Source organism: Heterodontus francisci, chromosome 33, assembly GCF_036365525.1.
Source record: "Heterodontus francisci isolate sHetFra1 chromosome 33, sHetFra1.hap1, whole genome shotgun sequence".
NCBI classification, from domain to species: Eukaryota; Metazoa; Chordata; class Chondrichthyes; order Heterodontiformes; family Heterodontidae; genus Heterodontus; species Heterodontus francisci.
Genome location: NC_090403.1, coordinates 54,446,797 through 54,469,196, shown reverse-complemented (window position 1 = coordinate 54,469,196; position 22,400 = coordinate 54,446,797). Strand labels below are relative to the sequence as shown.

The 22,400-nt window shown below is 37.8% G+C and overlaps 1 protein-coding gene and 1 long non-coding RNA gene across 3 annotated transcripts in view; one reads left to right on the top strand and one right to left on the bottom strand.

The window, feature by feature from the left end:
- Positions 1 to 1,690: 1,690 nt before the first annotated feature.
- hoxb3a (homeobox B3a) overlaps positions 1,691 to 22,400 on the bottom strand; it is a 33,340-nt gene continuing 12,630 nt past the window's right edge. The window contains exons 1-4 of one of the 2 annotated variants that reach the window (XM_068013595.1): positions 11,543 to 11,921; positions 9,757 to 9,823; positions 4,220 to 4,750; positions 1,691 to 3,380 (exon numbers count right to left, since the gene is read on the bottom strand). In XM_068013595.1, coding sequence (XP_067869696.1) covers positions 2,611 to 3,380; positions 4,220 to 4,634 — 1,185 coding nt within the window. In that variant the 5' untranslated portion in view covers positions 4,635 to 4,750; positions 9,757 to 9,823; positions 11,543 to 11,921 and the 3' untranslated portion in view covers positions 1,691 to 2,610. Of the gene's footprint in view, positions 3,381 to 4,219; positions 4,751 to 9,756; positions 9,824 to 11,542; positions 11,922 to 22,400 lie in introns of those variants that run through there. The other variant, XM_068013596.1, reaches the window with a different exon arrangement.
- On the top strand, positions 7,647 to 10,262 carry LOC137348230 (uncharacterized). Its single transcript, XR_010969100.1, has 3 exons — positions 7,647 to 8,017; positions 8,970 to 9,447; positions 9,695 to 10,262. It is a non-coding gene; the product is annotated as an uncharacterized lncRNA (long non-coding RNA).

The following is a 22,400-nucleotide window of genomic DNA, read 5'->3' as shown; positions in this document are numbered from 1 at the left end:
GCTGGGAAGCTGCTTTTTTCTGGGCGACGAGAGGTCGGTAATCGAACAATATGGCGCCGAATCGTTTTAACTCTGGTTGACATCAGCTGCAAAATTGTATTGGGAAAACCCTGGAGAATTGTTATACGATCTCAGGAAAACTTTCACACAGATCTGTGGCTTTTAAATGATCCATATCACTGTGCATATGATTAGGAACTGATTGAAGGAGCTCTGCCTTTCATGTTGATATCAGACGAACACAAAAACAAGTATATTTTTTAAAATGCTAATCTTAGTTTTGCAAAAATCACAGATGGTCAAATTACCAAGATTGCGTTTTAAGGTGGAGAACATTAGTTAAGGAAATATGATTATCAATATTATTACATTGGATGTCTGAAATTATAACTGGTGCCCACTTTAACTCTTGTCGATTTTTTTGTTACTGCTATTGCAGCAATAAGAACAGATCAGTGAACTATCGCCTTGAGAAATAAGTATATCTTAAACAAATCAATTTAATATTTTCTTATATTCCGCAATTAATTTTACTTGACCACGAATGAACAGTACAAAAGATCAGCCTTACTGTTTAAACAGTTAGTGTTCCGAAAACTTGAAGAATGAGTCAATGTAATTGATCTGCAGGAGGTAAAATTATCTTTTAACCGTTGTTAGAAATAAATGCATGTTTTGTATGATTAGATAACCAGAATCACTCTGTGCTTTTCTTTCTCTAGGTCTTTGATAGGTTAAAGCCTATTGTTACAGTGTATGGTTTTAACTACAGTGCTTGATGTGGTTACTATAAAAGGCCTGCTTCACACTGTTTTAGGGCACGTGAAAATAAATAAATCTAATTTTTTAAAAAGCACAGTAAAATGTTTTGTTAGAGCAGTAAACTTCTCAGCTATTTACATTTTGCAATTTCGTATCAGAAGCTGAATAATTTGGAAATCAAATTAGTTTTTTTTATGGCGCTAACACTATTTTTCCAATTATTTCCCATGTTTTAGAGTTTATGGAAACCTTGAGTGTAAAATCTATTCTCATACACGTCCTGGTCTGATAACATCACTTTATAAAACGAATTGATTACCAGACCAAGAAAAAATATCTTTCATTTTGAATGGAATGAACTGGAAATGTCTGTGTACTTTGGCAGGCTGCTTATGCTTTGGTCTTTGTTTCTCTTGCAGATCCAATGACTGCTTTGCCCAGACAACACGTGGTGTCTCCTTACACCGGATGGAAACTTTTTACCCCTTAATTCCTGAATGTTTGTGTAAGTCTCTGGACCTTGTTTGGTAATAAAGATATTTACAAGCTGGAAAAGTGCTTCATTATTTAGTTTTGTAAAAGGCATTATCCGAGTACTATCCTTCGCAAAAAATCCCCCCCCCCCACCCACCCACCCCCCCGCCCACCCTTATATTAGAATAGACGAGCATTTAAGAGGAGAGAAATGATTAGGCAATGAGCTATAAACGAGGCAGAGCTTCCTACTTCTACCACCGTGTGTATGCATGTTTGTCTGTGTGGGAGAGAGACAGAAAGCTTAAAATGTATGATTTGAATAGTTTTGCCATTACAGTTGTTTACTTCAGAGACAGACGCTAATATAAACAGCCTATTAATAGCGTTTTGATGGTTGCATATATATATTTTTTTCATGTTTGATCATTGATACATAAACCATACAACAAAATCTGTTAACAGGAGATTTATTCCAGAATTGTTTGACAGACAACTCTTAGCAAGGAAAATAACTACGAAGGAGGCAAGGAGTGTCAGAAAAGGAGGGTTTGCTATATTTTTCTAAATCAAGACTATACAATTACTGTCCAATTCAGTCACCATGCCTTCGATATAACTACATTATTTGTAGGTACAATGGTAACAGAAAACTACATTTTTTGTTCTAGTTTACATTAACTAAAATAAACTTGTTTACAGTGACATGAATACAACTGCTTCGACAGGTAAATACTAAAAAGTACAGATTTTTATTTTTTTAATATAAATACGTATTGTTGGGGATAAATAATACAAAAAAGAAGAAATATTTTCCTGGCATTAATCAATAAATATATTTGAATGTTCACCAGAATAGACACATATTGAAAGACGCACCAGCTACTCAGTTTTAAGATTCCTTCAAGGCCGAGTTGGAGTTGCTTGCCTCACATGAGTTGTTTCACCCATTGAAATGTAAACAATAAGTGCAATACAGGTGTCCAAAGGAAATTCAGCAACAGTAAATACCCAAAATGTCTTCACTTTTGCTTTTTTCAAAGGACAGAAGATTTGTTCATTTACCCTGTTTCACGTTAAGTCCAAGAAAGAAATATACAACCTTTAGGATTTTGCATTACCAAGGTTTAATGGACCCTAAAGATTGTAATGGGGTGGGGGTGGGCTGTTGTGGGGGCAGTGGGATGCAGCAGGCATACTCTATGTGGGGGGGGGGGGGGGTTGGTTGAGGGGACAATGTAAGCAACATATATTAATACAAGTCAGCATACATGAATAAGAAGTCACGAATAAGGGAATGGATCAAAGAGGTATCATGAGAAAAGGAAAGGATCACCTATTATTTACTCCAGTGAAGCTCCCTGCTTACGCCTGCTACAGATGGGTCAGCTTGGGAGCTTCCTGAATTCTTCCCTGAGAAGGATGATGCGATGAAAGGTCTGTGTAGGTTGGATGTGGGTCACAAGGTCCATGGTGCTGATTGGGAGCCATCTGAGCAGCACCGTTGTAGTCCATGTTTGTGGATGCAGGGTGAGAAAGGTGATTGAGGCCGAAGAGAGAAGGCCCCGAAGCGGACATAGAATCCACATAGTTCCCGCCAACGTACACAGGACTACCCTGCAAGTTTGGTGTCCCATAGGTTCCATTCCCCTGTAGTGCATGGGGGTCGTATTCTGGAGCTGTCCCAGGATATCTTTTCTGTTGCTGAGTTGGGCAACTTTTCATCGGGTTTTGGTAACTCGTGGTCATAGCATAAGCGTTCTGGTGAGGTTTATTGAAAGGCGGCGGTGAAGGGGCGTCATAGGCAGGGTTGTTAGCAAGCGGATGCATGGCGTTTACAAATCCGGTGGGGGCCTGGACGGAAAGCGGGGGGCTTCCCGTGGGCGATTGTCCTCCGGAAGAACTCACCATGCCTTTCGTTTTTTGATCCTTTTTGTACTTCATCCGGCGGTTCTGAAACCAGATCTTGATCTGTCGTTCACTGAGGTTCAGCAGGTTCGCCATTTCCACCCGGCGAGGTCTGCAAAGGTAACGGTTAAAATGGAATTCTTTCTCCAGCTCCACCAACTGCGCGCTGGTATAGGCAGTGCGCGCTCGCTTTGAGGCAGAACCCGGCGGGCTTTTGTCCCCACTGACATTTTCAGCTGTGAGCAATAAAATAAAGATAATTACCTTTTAAAAGTGCACCGATCTGAACAAGAAAATTCTCCACATAAATTTAATAAGTCTTGAAAGAAAAACAGAAGCACCCCCTTTAACACATCAAGGTCTATCATTTCACATTAAACGTTATTAAAAGTTTTATACCCCCAACACTAGAAATATGACGTGGGATCCCCAGAGCTCAGAAAATTGAATCATAATCATATTGACACGATGTTTAGACCAATATATTCCACAGTTGAACTGATACACTTAAAGAGGACAGGGCAAATGATAATTTGCAACGTAGCCAACCGAATTATATAATTATGGCCCATTCAAGATTATCCCTTAGAATCAAGAACTGCTACATGCGATCTGCTTAATATTGCTATTGCGAGTAATAAGACGAGCAGAAGCTCGTCTTTATAGGCTGGTTGCAATTTTTTGTATTACCTGCGTTTTATTACTTCAAATTTTGATGTCATGTCAACTTTCTGGTTTCCCAATCAGCCAGTACGTGAACATTGTACATTCCGGGCTGTTTAGAAGTAGTGACACAGTGTACATATTTATTGAATTACATGTTAAAACATGTTTCCGTTTCAAAGCAAAATAATAACTATTTGAGACATTGGAAGAAGTTGGGGTGGGGGTGGGGTGAGAGCAATATGCTTTAATATTAACAATGGGCCAACAAAGTGTTAACGATGTATAGACAAAGGCTTTACGTGCTGTAAATATTTGAAACTCGTGTTTGTAATGTTTTGATTTAAATCATCGTGTAGCCTTTTCTTTTGATGTTTGGATACCTAAAACTGCAAAAAGAAAGTTGGTGTACCTGTGCTGGGGCAGTTGTTATTTTTTTGCTTGGAGTTTTGCCGTGACTCTTTCATCCATGGGAATATCTGCTTGGTGAGGCTGGGTGTGGAGGTGTGGGAAGACTTGGACAGAGTCTTGCTGGTGCCTGGCTGTGTCGAGTTGCTGCTGGGGTTTTGGGGAGGTGAGACAGGTGGAGGTTGGCGGTGCTCGGGGAGATTCGAACGCATGCAGCTCCCATTGATGTCTTTAGATTTGGGATGCGGAACACTGGTGCCAGCTGGCTGAAGGGAACAGGCCGACCTCTGGTAATCATTTTCAACGTGAGAAGATGGTGGATAGGGTTCCTGCGCCACTTCATAGCTGAAACCATTTGCTCCCTGATATGTGTATCCACCGAATAGAGTACAGTTGTCGTAGTATGTCGTTTTTTGCATCTCGTAGTTTCCCAATATTTATTTCACAAACTGTCAGGGTCCTGACACCCTTATCGAATAACATTGGCACCCCGATTCACGTGACGTTTTCTTCCAATAGCCTCCTGGCAGTTGACCTAAGGTTAGAAGAACCACAGAATAATAGTGGAACGGGTATGGATCCATCTTACATACTCAAAAGCAAATGACATGAATAGCGTTCACCAAACAAGCACAGCAGATGCCATGGCTGATCCTGATTTCTGGCTATTTGGGATTGTAGAGGAGGGGACGAAAAACACACACACTTGCACTGAGCCCTGGAAGAAAACTAAAAATTTCACATAGCTATCTGCAAAACTATTTTAATAGAGATCAGATTCAGCATTAGCTCACAGCTAAATTCTTTTGGTTTCGGCAATGTTCCAAAAATGATAATTATTAATGAAAAAAACTTCAGACAAACTCGGGTTTGGTATCTTAACAGGCAGTTACATAAACTTTCACTGCCAGTTCACTTAAAATACACACAAAACATTGTTACATTACATTTCATTGCCTCTTGCTTGATTAATTGTCATGCTGTCAATATTCTAGATTAAAAATCTGACCTACTGCCTAAAATTAGGTTTACATCTATTGTTATAAAACGGAGCTGCCAAAGTATCAACATTTAAATGTATAGCGAGCATGGCGAGATGAGATATCCCTAAAAACATCTGGTTTAAATAGAAGGAAACTTATGGATGTTTCGGTAGCTATGTATTCAAACTCTAACCCGAAACACACAACGCGGCAATCTGAAATTCACATCTCGCCACTCCTTTATTGCTAAGAGCCAGCACTGATAATGTGGGAGAAAATCACAGGAAAAAAATCATATAAATGAGATGGTGACCATTTTATATATACAAAATTAAACTCTCAATCATTTGGTTTGATTGTTTTCTGAAAATATACACAAAATATGTATTTGACTTGGCTGTTTAAAGTGTATTACTTTGCCACGGCGAAGATGAGGAAGTAAGTGCTTTTGTTTCTATCTTTCTCTGCCCGTGTGTAAACTGGATATGTTTTTGGACGGCTCATGCTTGGCCTTGCGGCGATATTTTAGGACCCTTTTCCTCTTCCCAGCCACAGCTTTAACTATCCATGATGGATCGGCAAAGTATTTCAAACCTGAAAAACAGAGGGTTGTGTTCTCTATGACCAGCATTTGAACCTCCCTCTTAACCAAGAAAGAAAAAGGATAATAGGTACTGTCTTGGAAGGTGCTCTATAATTTGATGTATGAGGGGTCAGCCGGCCAATAAAGATTTTTTTTGGTGAAAAAAAGGCCAAGGACTCCCGGAGCGGCTCAAACGCGGAGAGTCAACGGCGAGGCTTCCCCGGCACAATCCCCACACTGCTAAAATATGCAGGGTTTTCATTTCTGCTCCACGCTTGCACATCGTTTTCTAATTTGTGTTTGAACTACAGTTTCAGTTTGACACTTTTTTTAATGATCCAAAGCGCTTGCCAGAATTATAAATAACACAGCAGAAAATCGGCGAAAATGTTCGAGAACCAGCCAGCTCTTTCTAAAACTTGAACGGGTTTCTCTCTCTCTCTCTCTCTCTCTCTATATATATATATAATATTACAAGTTATTTTGAAATGGTAATTTTGGTGTCTGGCATTGATTAAAGATATTGTCAAGCAAAATTATTAGATTAAATGCAAGCAACACACAATCCAAATGCCTGCTTGTCTGTATCGCATGCAATACTTCTCACCCCTGTGAAATGTGATTTAACATTTATAAAGAGCCTAATGCTTTTTACGGTTTAAGTCAGCGAAATGTTCATTGTCAGACGATAGAGCGTTGGAAATATATTAAAGTTCTGTCTTTGTGAAAGAGTGAATTAAAATGTGTTCACTTTTTGCTTCATGGAATGTTTATTATGGTAGAAGTTCTCACGCTTTGTGCTAAAATTATATTTAACTTATTAGGTATAAATTATAAAATATCCAAGTGAAAGGTTGGAAATTATATTTAAAAATCAAAACATAGCAGTCAAATGAATGCACATCTCTGGAAAAAATAAATTGAATTGATTTCTTTAAAAAACGCCGTCGTTTACGGGCTACCTGTTTCGAATTATATACTTTAAAATGATAAAATCGAATTTTATAATTCCCTAGTTTACATTTCTGCGCATTTGTACTTCGCGGGGTTACAGACCGTTGTCGGATATTACCTTTGTTCTTTAAGGCAGGGCCAGAGTTCCTAATTATTTACAATCAGAACATAACATACACAATGAAATTTCAGGCTTTGCATTCAAAGCCAGGCAGAGCAATACTATTTCCTCCCTTTGCAACAGAGACACAGGTTACAAAGTTTTATTTACACATGAAATAATAAATTCTGAAAAAAGACCCGCCTTCAGCTGGGTGCTGCGGCTGCCCGTAAGGAAGCTGAAGGCTGTAACGGAGTTTAAGCATGCCGATAAAACTGGAATGTTACAGCAATATAGATGGACGTTTCTATTTCAAATGATGCTTTGAGAAATATTGAACAGAGCCAGAAAAGTCAAAGCGCGCTCCAGTTGCCGGTTGCCACCATGTTTCGGAAAAACACAGAGGCTTGAAGAGTAATGTGCTGAGATTTCACTCTCCATAATCCGGACACGCAGTACCTGCAGGTCTGAAGTCCTTACAGAGCTATACAAGCGAAGGGGCATTTGATTGTCCAAAATGAGTTACATATACAGAAAACAAGCATCCTAGCTGATGGGACAACAATAGGGGAAGTCGTCATACACCTTAAATTATAGAGCACCATAAGACGTCCACGTAAATATGTCTCAAATCACAACTGAGAGCTTGGTTTTGAAAAATACTCCAAATTAGCCCCCCAAAAAAGGCCCAGGGAACGGTTTCCGTGTTGAATTCAGATGCAATGTGAAACAGTCGCTGCGTGAAAGGAAGCTATAGCTTGTGAACTCTTCTTGAACCGAGATTGAAGTCATATGGTCATAAATCACTGGGACATATACTCCGCCATTCACGAGTGATAGCCTATTTGAATCCAGCTTACCTTAGCCACTGACGATAGAAGCAGAGCAAGACATAATATTTCAGATTCACCACGCAATCGATAAGCAGGAGTTCCCAAATTCTTTTTTATACATATAAAAAGGAAGGATAAAACAGCTGGTTATGGCGCTGAAATTCACTCGTTGAAGGCAACGGCAAAGAAAGGCGAGATGGTACAGCTTCAAAGAACTGTAGAAAGCTCAAGGCTCGAATGGACAGCCCTGATATTATTGAGCCCTAGACTGGTACGCCCTGCTCACAGATAACAATGGTTTCTCAGCTTTACAGGGCAGAGTGAACTAGAAAGGAAACCCATATATTCGGTATGTTTGTTATGAATACGTATATATATTAAAAGCACGGTTTTAAAGGGAAAAACGATTTCTTTCTTGAGTGCTGGGCAGGCAACGAGTGTTAATCCCCTCGAAACACAGCGTCACAAGTGAAAAATTATGCTAATTAGCGACGTGGTGGACAAGGCCTAGACTAAGATGGCAAGCTCGCTGTTTGCTTCACGTGTTTGGCAATTAAGTGTCAGTTTATGCTAATATATTTTTCGGGAAAAGTGAAACCTTTCACCATCCAAAATATTATTAATACAAGATATTATCGTAATAAAGTGAACTTCTTACACACCTTAGCGAAGAAATATATTTCCATCTATCGCCTTGTTTACTTAACTCGTGGACTGAATCATTAATTAATAATTTATTCATGAGAAAAAAAAACTTTAGTGCCCGACTGGGTGCGGTAGAAAGAAAATGGACGCAACGAAGGTGGTGGTGGTGGTGTGGGGGTGTGGGGGGGGGGGGGGGTGGGGGGGGGGGGTGGTGGTGTAAGGAGGAGGAGGTAATTCTGTTGCGTTTAACATGCAGCAACACACAAGATGCAACAGTCTATAAACTTTTAATGTGGGCTCTGTGTCGCACATGCTTGGATACTTTAGGTGATGTTTTTTAAATTTAAAAAAATCACTTCTGACAATAGAGAGAAAGAATTGTCACTTGAGTGAAAGCCAATGAAAAAAGAATTTGGAACTTAAGCTCTTTTTTATGCATGCCACTGCTTCTGTCGTTTATGGATACGTAAGATTTATGACTTCATGGCACCGTAGCTGTAAACAGTGTAAAAGGGATAGATGTTGCACTACTTAGATACATGAAAGGGGAGCTTGAACGGCGTAGGAGGAAGACTGGCGAAAGAATCTACAACTCTGCAACTTTTATTACGCCTTTTTTTTTGCAAACTATGTCTGTCTTTTTGTTTTTTTTAAAGAGCAATTCAGAAGTCCGAACGTGAATGCTTCACTTCTGTTTGGAATAAGTGAGGAGCCGAACGGGTTGATTTTTATTAACGTGCAGTGATTTTCTACAACACAACGCTCGGCTGCCAAATATATAACTTCACAAAGTGAGACTCGAATTCCTGCTGTAAAAGAGAGAAGTTGCTCCTGGTTATGAGTAGGACAGGTTAAAGAATGCTGGACAGTGTCGTATCTTATTTTACCATCGTGAGGTGGCTGAATAAATAACTTTGCAACTTCGTAACTTGTATGACTGAACGACTTTCGGTAATCACTTTTCTCCTGCACCTATTATTTTGTCTGTTAACTACTTCCGCGACTGGGAGAAGGGTCAGTTTCACCTCGGTGATTTCAACAATGAAACTTTTTTAAACATCTGCTTCCAGATGGAAACCACAACTTTCGCCAATTTTGAAATATTGAGATTTTAATTTGAGCTTTCATGTGGTGGTAAGACATTTTGAACATGCTTATGCAGCTTTAAATGCTGTCTGTATTGTCCTTGTGGAACAAATGATCCCAGATCATTGTTAACAAAATATCTGATTTTAATCTAAATCGGACCTTAACAAAAAATGGCAATTGGAAATTTTGAACGCGACATTAAGGTGTTATGTAGCTAGAATAATGTGCATATTAAAATACCTCTATATAATGTATATATGTTTATCTAACAATAGCTCTATCTATCTGATAGATAAGCAGAACACTGAATTGTGGGAAATGGTTCAGGTATTAAATGAATATAATGTGACTTACCGCAGTATTGCTGCTCGCCCTCGATCCAAGTTGTTGCTGCTGACGGGATCTTTATAAGGAGCCAAGACTGCAAAAAAGAAAGAAAAAGACAAACCTTCGATCAAGGAAATCGTTACAAAATCGAATTCGTTGCACACGACCTCTGAGGGAATCGACAGGGTATTCGAGCAAATGACAGCGAGAAGCAACTAAAAGTGGAGAGTCAGGAATTGGGAGCAAAATATGCATTAGTAATAATATCTTATAAATGGCACCGCAATGTACTGACATATAAACATTAATTGTCAATACATTTATTTATATATTTTATATATTACTTATATATTGGTCTGCTCACCCAACCAGTTTTGACATTTTTTAATTGAAGTAATATGCAGTGTATGTCTTTGAAATTGCTCATGTAAAGCTATTTGTATTTAATCATTGAATAAAGTTGAATTTCATGTATTTTTGTGGAGTTTTTGCCTAATGTGGTCAATAAATTAAATAAATATTTACCATCCTACACGGAGGGCATTTAATTGCTTGGTTTTATTGCCTCCTGACTAATGTTAGTCAATCTTTAATTAAACACACATTTAGTCAGTTTTATATGATATTTGGATTATGTAGGCTTGTAGTTAAATGTCGGGCCTTCAACAAGCATCGAATATTAAAATCATAGGTCATTTTAAAGCGTTTGAATTTTCCAATGTATCTCTGTTATTTTATTTTGAACGGTGATTCAAAATTAGCATGATCATGTTGAATGATTTGAAAAATGGATTCGTATTTTAAAATCAATTGTTTCATTAAATCCCATCTTTCCTGCATAAAAACATTAGAGGAGGGCCGCTGATATCTTTAATAGTGAAAATAGAAACATTCTTTCTGTATGGTTCTGTTATTGGTCCAGAGTAAAATATTCTTTACCTTTTGCCCCCAAAAGGCATTAATTTCGGAAAGATAAAGCATACAAGCTTTGTTATATCAAAAAGCGGCAACTGTTACGCATGTTGAATCTGAACCTTCGTTTACTATCGAATTACTTAATTATAAATATTTAAAAATGGCTAAATGCAAGTGGGAGAAACGGAGAAGGAATATTGTTAGACTAATCTTAGTAATAAAGGTTACGCACTTGTATGTGACTAAACGCCAACCGCGTAGCAGAACAAAGAAGAAAGACTGGGATTGGGTTAATGCAGGGATTCACCTGCTAGTTTTAATAAACGAAAGCCTTTTGTGTTCTCATATAATACGTTAAAATACGTCGAATTATACATTTATGTTAACTTTAGTGAATTTTCCCGGTATATTCGTGGGTAGGATTCGAGTGGTGGGAGAAATGCCTTCGAAAAGGGTTAGTTCTTCGCTGCGGACAACTAAACTCGTAAATTATTTACCTTGTCTGGAAAACAAATGCTCTTGAATCATTGGGTGCCACAAACGGCTATGTTCAGAATTCGTTTAATTTTTTTTTTGCTAAATTAATATGAGGACCTCCAAAGAAAAAAGGAGACGGAAAGGAGCACTAATATCGATGCATGAAGAGGGGTCTGACTTAGGACTCCTGAAATCAACACACATAGGCTCACACACGCGCGTTCACAGTTGAGCAAAACACATTGAGAATTATTCTGCCGGTGAACTAATTTACAGTCTTGGAGTATCAGGAGGATACTTAAGCACTTGCAGTTGGACTAAGTGGATAAAAAAAAGAAAAGAAATAAAAATATGTCTTGGCTCATTGTGACAGATATAAGCCTCTCTCTGAATGACCTTTCCTGGAATAGTAATAACTCACCACATTAATGATCAATCAACGGGAGGGTTTGAAATGTCTCCAAAATAACAATCCGTCCCATTATCCCAGGCTTTCTCTGCGATCGCATATAATCCTTTTATAAGAGATATTGGACGGCACACATATCTTCCCCCTGACCCGATTTGTTTTTTAAATGGCCTGCTGTAAATAATCAGAGTACTGACTGTGTGATCACAGCCCGGAGACACAGGCGAAGGCCTTCCATCCAAATGCCAGAGTAAATGCGCTTGGATTATGCATTCACGTGGTCAGTACGTCAACGTTTCCCCATTTTATACAGACTTTAGCAATTGTTAATTGAACTGTTTTTCTGTGTTGGATCGCTGAAACTTGCACATTCCAAAAACTTCTCGCTTTATAGCGGATGACGAGAGGTACTCTACGTTCTTACTGCTTTGCGTAGATGCTGTTTGCAAAGGTAGGTTTTTTAAAAAAAATCAAAATAAAGTCATATAATTAGCTTCTTCCAAGAAATTCAGGTCAGGAGAAAGTAAGGAGGTTGAGAAACTTTATTTTTTGCTTTTTTCCCCCAGCTTTCTCTGTTAAGGTAAAATAGCATTCTGATTTTGGAGAAGGCAAGCTTTACTGGGACGCCTGTTTTGGATCAGAACTGATAACCTGTGGTCTCCCCACTCTGCTATGTAGAAAGCCTGTGATAGAGGGCTTGGTTTACACCCACGCACAGTCTTTCAAAGAAATGGGGGACTCCAAAATTAAACGCCTTACTTATTCTTAACAAGTAAAGGATTAGCTCACAGCAGTACACGTTCTTTAACAAAGTGGTCATATATCCGATAGCAAAAGTAGCAGCATATCTCTGATTTAAGGAAGTCTTATACGCTCTTACTCGACTTATTTAAAATGAAGTTGCATGTAAACTTATTTTTTTTAGCATAAATCACACCATAATTTATGGAACAGTCGTAAAGCATGTAATATAATATATATTACACCACGCGTACTAATTTAACTGAACATTATTTATTTGATATTCTGGGTAGATGTCGCTTGAAACCGAAGTTGTGATTTCAAATAAGACGATTCATCAAATTGCTATATGTTGGTACGTTATACACCCATCGGAATGTGTTCAGAGTTCTTACGTTAGGCCGCAGTGTTAAAATGTAAAAAAAAAGTCGCCTTAATTAAATAATATTCATTTCCATATTTAAGCAAGTTTTCACTATAATAGTGAATGCCAACCGTGCAAAAACGTGTTGCATAACGTACACTGGCACGTTTCCAAATGTACCTTTTCATCTGACCTATTAATGCATAACTTGTGTTTAATGTGACATTTGACCTGTAGCACAGTGACGTGCAATGGAGCGGTTTGCGCTCTGCAATTTGCCTCATCGCTGCCTTTTCATTTTACTTTTCAAACGGCTGAGAAATTAACGTAAGCCTTAAAATAACAAACTAAGATAAATAAAGATATTGATTTAAATTAACGAGAACGTTGTTTTGGGGGGGTTGAGAATGCCTGGCATGAGTCAAAGAGAGATCAATAGGGTTACTGTACAACTAGAACAGAGGGTCTTTGATCTATGAAGCTAAGCGAAATTGCAGTGACAAACTCTTCGCTTAACTTGCTAGATAATACACTAGAAGAGGCTGTGTAACAGGAAAGAGTTAATTTTTAATACGGAGGGGTTTAATGTCTTTGTCCTTTTACCAAATACTTTGTAGCCCAGCACGCAGAAAAAATATTTCGAATTGCCTTAAGAATCTGTAAATGGATTGGGTTGTTTTGGCAGCCAACAAGAAAAAAAGTATCAAAAAAGGCTCCAGTTTTCCATTTGGATATTATTCCCATAAAAAGGGCTTTCTGCTGTAAAACAGTTAGTTCTGCTTATGTGCCAAAAACGATAACATTCATTTTGATTATTTCTAGATCCATTCTGATGCCTGCAGTTCAAACTATCTTCCTCAGCATACCAAACGCGTAGTATATTTTCATTTTGCCGGAGGCTGGCCGCAGCATATAAAATGATGTTTAAAAAAAGGAGAGGACTTTAATGCAAACCTCTTTTCTGCTAACATCAAACGCCGCCTTATCGCTAGACGTTTATCTGGTTACGAATGCCTAAGGAAATGGAAGCCTATTAAAACGTTTTCCGTGTAACAGAATGTTGCACTCCCATGAATTAGAAAATGGTCCAGCATTGATTTGTTTTCTATTTAAGGTGGCACACACTTTACCAGCTATATCAAGTCGTTCTGTTGTATTCTAAAATGATGACTATACTCTCATTCTCAACAGTGTTTAGTAAAGCAGAAATTATTTTCGTATGGAATAAAAGGGGAGATGAAACAATTCTGGAAAGTTGAAAGAGGCAAATTATTTCTCTCTCTCAAATTTTCAATGAAATGGCCAAGAGATTGAGTTGAGGAACTTTAAGCTGCCAGCACTAGATGGACCTTTAGTTTGGGAACTTTAGAAGTCACGAGTACAATAGGTAAACAATGTTTACCCAGGTCATAAATCATGTGCACATTCATCTTGAGGATAACACCCTATCTAAAAATGCTTTTGAAGCTTCTTCCACGAATTCAGAGGTGACAACAGCCATCAAAGGTAGATCCAAAGCAAACGTTTAACTGTTTGTAAGATCTTTCGGAAGTTTGAGGAGAAAAGAGTTTTCTGAAGAAATCATCACCGCCTTCTCAAAAAGAGCACTTTTGGGGGGACGGGGTTGTGGTGGGGGGGGGGGGGGGGTGGTGGGGGGGGGGGGGGCTGGTGGGAGAGGCCACGTCTGTCTTAATCCGTTACACACAAAGTCAGCAATAGTTCACGGAAACCAACCGGGGACCTCTTTCTCAGGTCAAGCTATGGGCCATTAATTATATCCACCCTGGAATTCAGAGCTGCAGAGGGGTGGGAGGGGGGGGGGGGGGGGGGAATGTTTAAACTGCAGGTTTCTTGGTTCGCTTACCTGTTTGATTATTTCAATGGAACTTGGAAAAAAATCACTGAATTTGGTCTTTCATCACAGGTGGTGGAGCTCAGCTATACCTCCCACAGGAGGAAAGATATTTATTGGACCCGGTGGATTTAAAAAAAATACTTTCTGGAAAATGTCGGGAGTGTCACTGAAAGAAGCATGGGTTCGTCTGACAGGAATAAATTTAACCAGCAGCCGTAATGGGAAGTTACGTACAGCCGTTACACAACTAGACCTTTGCCTGAAAGGACTTTCAGGGAAAATGCGAGCATTTTGATTATTTCAGAACCTTAAATCTGAACACGTTGTTTAAAAGCCAAAACAAAAGCAATGCATTTTTACAAATTCAAACATGATTTAAAGATAGGATATTGCCAACGGAGGCAAAAGAATACGCCAGCATGTTAAATGGAACACAAAATAAAGATGTGAGTTAACGTGTCCAATCGGAACTGGCCAGGTCGATGGATGTAAGAAATTACTGCCATATGAGCTCAGATTCTCAAAGCAACATTAGCTGGATTCCTTTAAATACCGGACACGCCAGTTAAATATGCTGTGATATGCAACAGTGGGTGAGAGTGAATGAGAAATCCAGAAAAAGAGGGCAAGAGAGACAAACAGAAGGGAAAAGATACAGAGAAGAAAGCGATAGCGAGAGAGAGAGAATGGGGCAATGTTAGTTCCTGAGCACAATGATACAGTCTTGCGATATCAATTTCCTAACAATGTCCACGTGATTTAAAAATGATTACAATCATTACTTTCAAGCAAATAAACCTTAAATCTCTATGGAGTGCGAACAGGGCACCACCTTATCCTATTTTTGTTCCTCCAATTGCAACAATTTCGGACAATTGCTCCTTAGAGACCGGCCACATTTCAACACAAAGGAATTGAAAAACATGGAAAATTTGGCACCAAAAATACTGTTTTTTTCGGCGATTTGAAGCCTTCATTTTGAACAAAAAAGCAATAATAGCAATCAAAAATCATCACTCGTAAAAGAGAACTATATACGATTGGAGCCTTCAAGTGAATTGCAGCTCAAAATTAGTTTCGTTTTGTATTATCAGTGAAAGGTCAGAGGTTACAGTTATTGCATTTTCACTTTTCTAATAGTCAGTCTGGGAGCGTGGAGCAGCACCGATATAATTTATTACCTTGTCTTTACTGGAGCTAATTTGATCGGTTTTTGAGAGGCGCTGAAACGCCATGAAATGCAAAGTCATACGCCTACCTACAATGCTGATCGTTTAATTATATATTCTTTTCTTTAAGAAAATAAGTGAATTTATATTGAACACGTTAACACACATTGATCGCTAAGCTGGGTTATCTTTGTCGATTTTGACTAATGTTTACAAATTTAAATTTACGAAAGATTACCAGTGAAATGAGGCATGTTTGTTGCATTTTATTCGTGACCCACGATCTTATCGTATGTCTTTGATTCATTCTTAACATTAATTTTCCATTAAATACTTTTTAAAAACATAATGTCCTTCTATGTATAAACAAAGTATACATTACTAAACCACCTGATTCTTTTTAAAAAGGCGATTTGCTTGTAAATTATCGCGGTGTGTGTTTAGTTTTGTTTCCTATCACCCTTCAAATATTAGGAAATGTAAATATATTTACACCCTCGCCCACTCTTCTGCGCTGTGCCCAGATATGCTATGATACAGTTTCCACGGAAAAAAGACGTAATTTTTCATAAATTTTAAATAGCCAAATACTGCCCAGCAAAATATATTAGCAGGGAGAAGGGACATGATTTATTATGAGGAGTATAATTACCTGTACATTAAATAGTCATCTTATAAGAGCAACGGTTATTCTTGAGTGTACGTAGGGTTGTTTCCTTGCAACTCGTAATGCATTATCATCCCGTTAAAAGGATTTTATTTAAAGTATATCTGTTTAGTTTGAAGGATATCAACGCCAATGAACGATGTAGATAAGGGAGCGAGCAAAGCAATTATGAAATGAGACACCATAAATAAATCTTAGACTTGTTCACAAAGTTAATTCTGTCAGCTGATGAATAGAGAGAGGAAAAAAAAACGTTAAGGGGAAAAGAATTCAGAAATCGCAAACTTGAACAATTTTCTTTCGTGTTTGCATAATTTTGTTGCGTTTTCGTGCAGTGGAATGTGATCTGCAGGAGACAAAAATTAGTAGACAATTTGATAATAATTTCAACAAGAAATGAAAGGAGAAGATGCAAGATATTATTCAATATCTCGGCACGGCTTCAATCGCGGTGTTTTTTTTTGGCGTTTTTCTATTTTTGAAATATATTAGCCCTAGTCTTTATGTGTTTGCCACAGAAGTCGGCGAACCGTTCGTTAAAGAGAGACGAATGAACAAAGCCTTTAGGAGGGGCTTTTCGTTGAGTGAATCGGCGCGCATTGTCAGGGTTCTTTTAAAGCATAGTGATCCTATGTAAGGAAGGGGTTGTAAATTCTACGGGTAGAACAAACAGCCTTTAAGTCTTAACATATTCAGAGTAGTTTGCCTTTCCGGGGTATAAATGATTTCTATAAAAAATTACACATTGCTATCAGTGCTTCTGAACGAACGCAGTGTCATTGAGTATGATTCATGTATGTTGAGGGCACGGAGTCACATTATTTTTCCATTTTGGTACTGGGAGTTATCAATTAATAAAGCCTCAATTGAATCCAGGGTCAGACTTGCAAAGAAATTTACACATCTTTGCTATGGAAGCTAAGCAATATCCAATTGTGTTCTAATATCGATTTGCTAATGCCTTACCCCTTTCTTTTTTCTCAGGAGTCTTTTTTTGGCAAATGAAGAAAATCGACATCCCGAAGGCCTGTCAATCATAGAGCAATTGCGTGTTTTCATTGTTTTTTTTCTCATTTACAAGCACATAACTATTATTCAGAGAGTGAGGAAAACAGATTATGTGCCACAATTTGTTAAAAAGACATATAGACTTTGGCAATCCACTCAATGACTGTCTACTTTTACTTTATGTAACATATACATATATATATAACTATATGAAACATAGATATGTATATTAAATATAAAAGAATAAAGGCACGGACTGCAACTTTATGATATAAAATCCATTAAACCATTAACAAGCTCTCAATTTGTTCAATGTATTTGTAGTTCGTTCTCAAGTAATACCGTTTGTCATTGACTTCTGCGTCTTGTACGTTAAACAATGAGATGGTTAATATGCATTTTGAATTTTTCATCTCTGTTGAGCTAGTAGATACAATATACAATGGACAATTCCAACGAAGCCGTGTGTAATTATCAAAACAAACACTTAAAAACACTTCAGATAATCATAATTAAAAACGACCATTAAATATCCCTCAATAAGAAAAAGATTGCCATTCAGCTGACAGATAATAGTATTTTCAAAGACATGCGTGTTTCAAAACTGATGTTCCTTGCCTGCTGCAACCATTAATATTTAATGCCAATCACTGAGTTATTCTAATTTTACTACATAAAGGTTTGCACTAACGATCGGTGTTAAATGTTACGCTGCTATTAATGGCTTCAACTTGACTGGCTGGCGTCCAACCGCACAATAAAAGGACCGAGGCATTGTGGAAGTCTGTTAGTCTTCGCTCATTTTCAAAATTGGGTTTCGCAATTCATTTCTGGTCACCCAAAGCGCCTCCTTTACTAGGTTTTTATTCCAATGAGGCGTTGTGTTTTAAAGAATTCATACAAAACTATCCATAATTGGTAATCACGGATGCTGTAATTTAAGACCCCCAGCTATAGCTTTCATATTATCCTCTGATGTATTGCTACAAATGGCCCGCAATAATCAACTCTGGGGAGAGGATTACAACCTTCCTCATTCCTGAATATCATCACTTGCACATCATTCTCAAAGAGCATGATTTATCACACAGACGAACATAAACAACACACAACTTACACACAATGGCATCCATAGTGTTGCTGACATATTTTGCAATAAATCAAGAAAGCAAGAAGAAAAACATTCCCACAAAAAATATCAATGAAAATGGGGAAATAAACAAACATACCACCGTGGTAAATTGAAAAATAGAAGGAAAGACACTATTTGTCAAATGTTATGACAGTCTTGTAAAACATAAATAACACACATAATATTTACATAGAGAGACACGAGGCACTGCAGCTGTACTTACAATAATCCAGCCCACGGTGTGTCTCTCTTCCCAAATTGTTTTATTCCAGCCTCTCTCTCAAGTTATAGGCTTGTTTTTAAAAGGACAGTAGAATTTCACGTCAGACACGGGGAGACCATGTCGGCGATTTACCGACGAATACATATCTATTCTGCAACAGCTGCATTAATTATTTAATGAGTCACGTGATCGAGGGGGAAGGGGGGATTTCAAATTCATACTCCAAGGAGAAGTGTCACCTTCCACTGGGAGAGCGAAAAAAATATTGTATATTTCACTTTATTCCCCGTGATTTTTTGTTCTCAAAGTTGTATAAATGAATTAATAATAGTTCTTGTTAAAAAGTGCGACTCAGAGGATTTCCTGCAAGGCGAGAACTAAATAGAAGTGTGACTATATCAATGCATTCAGAGCTTTCTAAGTCTCATCCTTTGCATCTTGAGACGCTTCTTTAGATTCACAACCTACATGCCTATCTTTTATGGCGCCGATGCAGTCTATTCATTATATAGATATTGGAACTAGGAACACATTGCTGCAATAGTAGATTTCTGCCTGATCATTTTACCACATGTTTGCTTCTCCTTTACGTTGCCTTCCCAAGTTTTATATTGTCCATTTTACCCTCCATCTCCTTTTCTATCGCACAATTGGCTTTGTATTACTGTGGAACGACGCTGTCCTTTACAAGAAAGACCCCTTTTCACTTAAACGAAATCACTTTTGTTCCTCCTGTTACAAACCTGGCAAACAGTCGCTACCAGCAACATAAATCTCACGGACATTTTCGAGCAGTCAGCAGAAGAACATATTTAAAAAAAAATCCTATCCAAAATGTTTTGCATTTATGGTATAATAACTATTCGGATCAAATCTTTGTTCAAGGACACAGAATCTCTGTTATTGTCAAGGAGGTGGGTAGAGGGGTGGGAGATCCTCTATATTTTTTTCTGGTAGCAGCAATGCTCTGAAAAAAGCAATAATCTAAGTGAGAATCATGGTGCGAGAAACCAATTTGACACAGTGCTGTCTAACTTGGTCTTGTTTCAATATTCTCTCTGCGGGTGCTTCTTAACGTGCAGACCAGCAATATAAATTGCGGTAGGCGTATTTACAATAGCACGAGAGAATAATTCGTTACGAGTTTAAAAATTTCGCCCTAAGTAGCCCATAATATTACCTGGAACTCGGCCTTTGTTCTCGCTAGATACCCCACCGTCTTCAGAAAATTATAATGATATAATTTAATGATATCCTTATAAATCTCATCCGTCATATTTATTGCATTCTAAAATGATGGTCGAAAATTCCAGGGGCTTATAAAAAGAAAGTAAACTATGTTTGGTTATAAAAGCATTCTAAATAATTTGAGAAAGAAAAGGATTCTGGGGCGGGGACTTCTGAACTAACAAAGGCAACCTTTTCGTTTATTTGCTTTTAACGTACATTTTGAAGCTTTTTCTAAACTGCTGGAAAATTATTGCATTCACGTGTGTATTGCCTAGAAAAAGCACAAAGGTTACTTTAATAAATTAGAGCTAGAGAATTCAGTAAAGGTGCGGAAACTGGGTTTCAGTTTCACGCACTCTTAATAGAATTTGTATTTCACGTTAGATGCTTCTTAAATCGTATAAATTGTGATATCTATTTTATTCTCTTAGAGAATGAAGACACGGAGTAGTAACAAGGTTTGAATTAGGGTTTTTTTTTAGCGTAAATTTTGTAGTATGGCTTTAGCAGCATAAGCTAGTGTGAAAAGCCCAACATATTGTACACACGAAATGTCTCTCTCTATCACTCTCTGCCTCTCACTCTTACCCGCTCCGCATTGTCCGCAAGCAAACAGCATTTAAAGATGAAAAAGGCTTAAAGATGAAAAAGGCAGGCTAAAATTCAGTTCTTATAATGAGTATAGAAAAATATTTAAACAAAATTGCAGGCATATCAATATTGAATGTTATTGAGTTTTCTATAGAGAAAAGGCAGGCTGAGAGCAAAACAATGGTCCACTTTTCTTCTTAATGGTTGGATTTTTAAAGACCATCCTTAAATGTGATTGTAACGTGCAAGACACACACACTCATATATATATATATATATATATATATATATATATATGCCTGAACTTCATTCTACAACCAACTCCTAGTCATCACTGAATATTAAAAAGTAAAGGGATTTCAACATAAACATTCAAGATCGTCTATCTTTTCTAATGCAAGTTGGAAATAATTGCACGCAAGCAAGCATAACAGACGGGCACTTTTCAGCGACCCAGCACAGATTTTAAGTCGAGTGAACGAGGAGTAACCCTGTTTTTTGATCCTTTAGTATTGAGAATGTTCAGATAGAACAGAGTCATGTCTTAAAGGTCAAGGGTTTCAGAGGTCAGACTGCTAGTATAAAAACAGCTAATCGGATAGAAAAGTTGTCCTTTCCGTGAACCCTTTCGGCCGTCCTGCTGACCAACCGACATGTTGATTTAATTCCTAAGATTCATATATGTTTAAAAATACAATAAAAAGATAAGCAACGAAACACAAACTATAAGCAGATTCTACAGTCGATGCATTGACTGTATATTTCAAGCTGCACACAGCGAGTGTGCGTTCACATTTAATTGTCAAAGGAACAACAAAGCGATTCAAAATGACGAAATTAATTGACTTTGCTTGCTGTTACCTTTCCTTTCCCCATTTTCCGTTTTCCAACTCTGAACATTTTCACGATTTTTAATCATAGTTGTGAGGGAATCTTCCGATGTGACTGAGAAATTCCACGCTCTGCCCATATTTTTAAAGAACCCTCCAGGACGCGCACCACTTTTCCGCGGGACGAGCCATCCAGATTTGCTGTTGAGCAACAATGGGAGAAGTATTTAAAGAAAGCAGTGATTAATGATTTCAAGTTAATTCTCTCATTTTCAGAACCTCTCTGAGTACAAATAATGCCTGTGAACTTTAGTTGTATAGCTTGCATTCAGAGCCTTTGGCAACAGTCTGGCAGAGGGTGTAGGACTGGCTGGCCTGTAATCTATGTCTATGAATAGAGAAAACTGAGCAGCTATTGCTGAGATTCAATGAATCATTCTTATATTATTAACTATAGTAATTACTCCTCAAAATAATTCAGAATTATATACCTTAACGAAAATGTTACATTTGGAAAGTCTGCATTTCCGATCGCCTCAGTTTCGTGGGACCTCCGGGGGGAAACACAAAACACGTATACATTGGTTAGAGAGGATTTTCTCATATAAGCGACAGATTATAAATCTTTCTGTTGTCTCCAAAGGCAATGCGTGATTTAAGAAAATCAAACTTTATTCGTGTTTCTTTTGTTAAAATTGAATATGTGAAATCTCATCATGCTGCAAAACACAATATAAACAATCCTCAGAAAAGGAGATATTGTACTATATACAGAAAAACGTTGTTTTGCAGGTTGCATTTGAAAGGAATGTTTTTGAGGGATGGGGTGGGATAGAGTGGGATTAGCATATGGTTCAGTTATGATTTCAAAATGCAGTTTAAAAAAAACTTTATTTGTTAAATTACAGGTCTGAGGCAAAACACGTGCATCAATGAACTGAAGTCTTGAATCAGCAAATATTTCACCCTAATGTAGAATATTGTGCTATGCATTGATATACGCTCCAGTTAGCCTTTCTTTTGGTATATGCTGCATGTTCAGATCCCAGGTTGCATATGC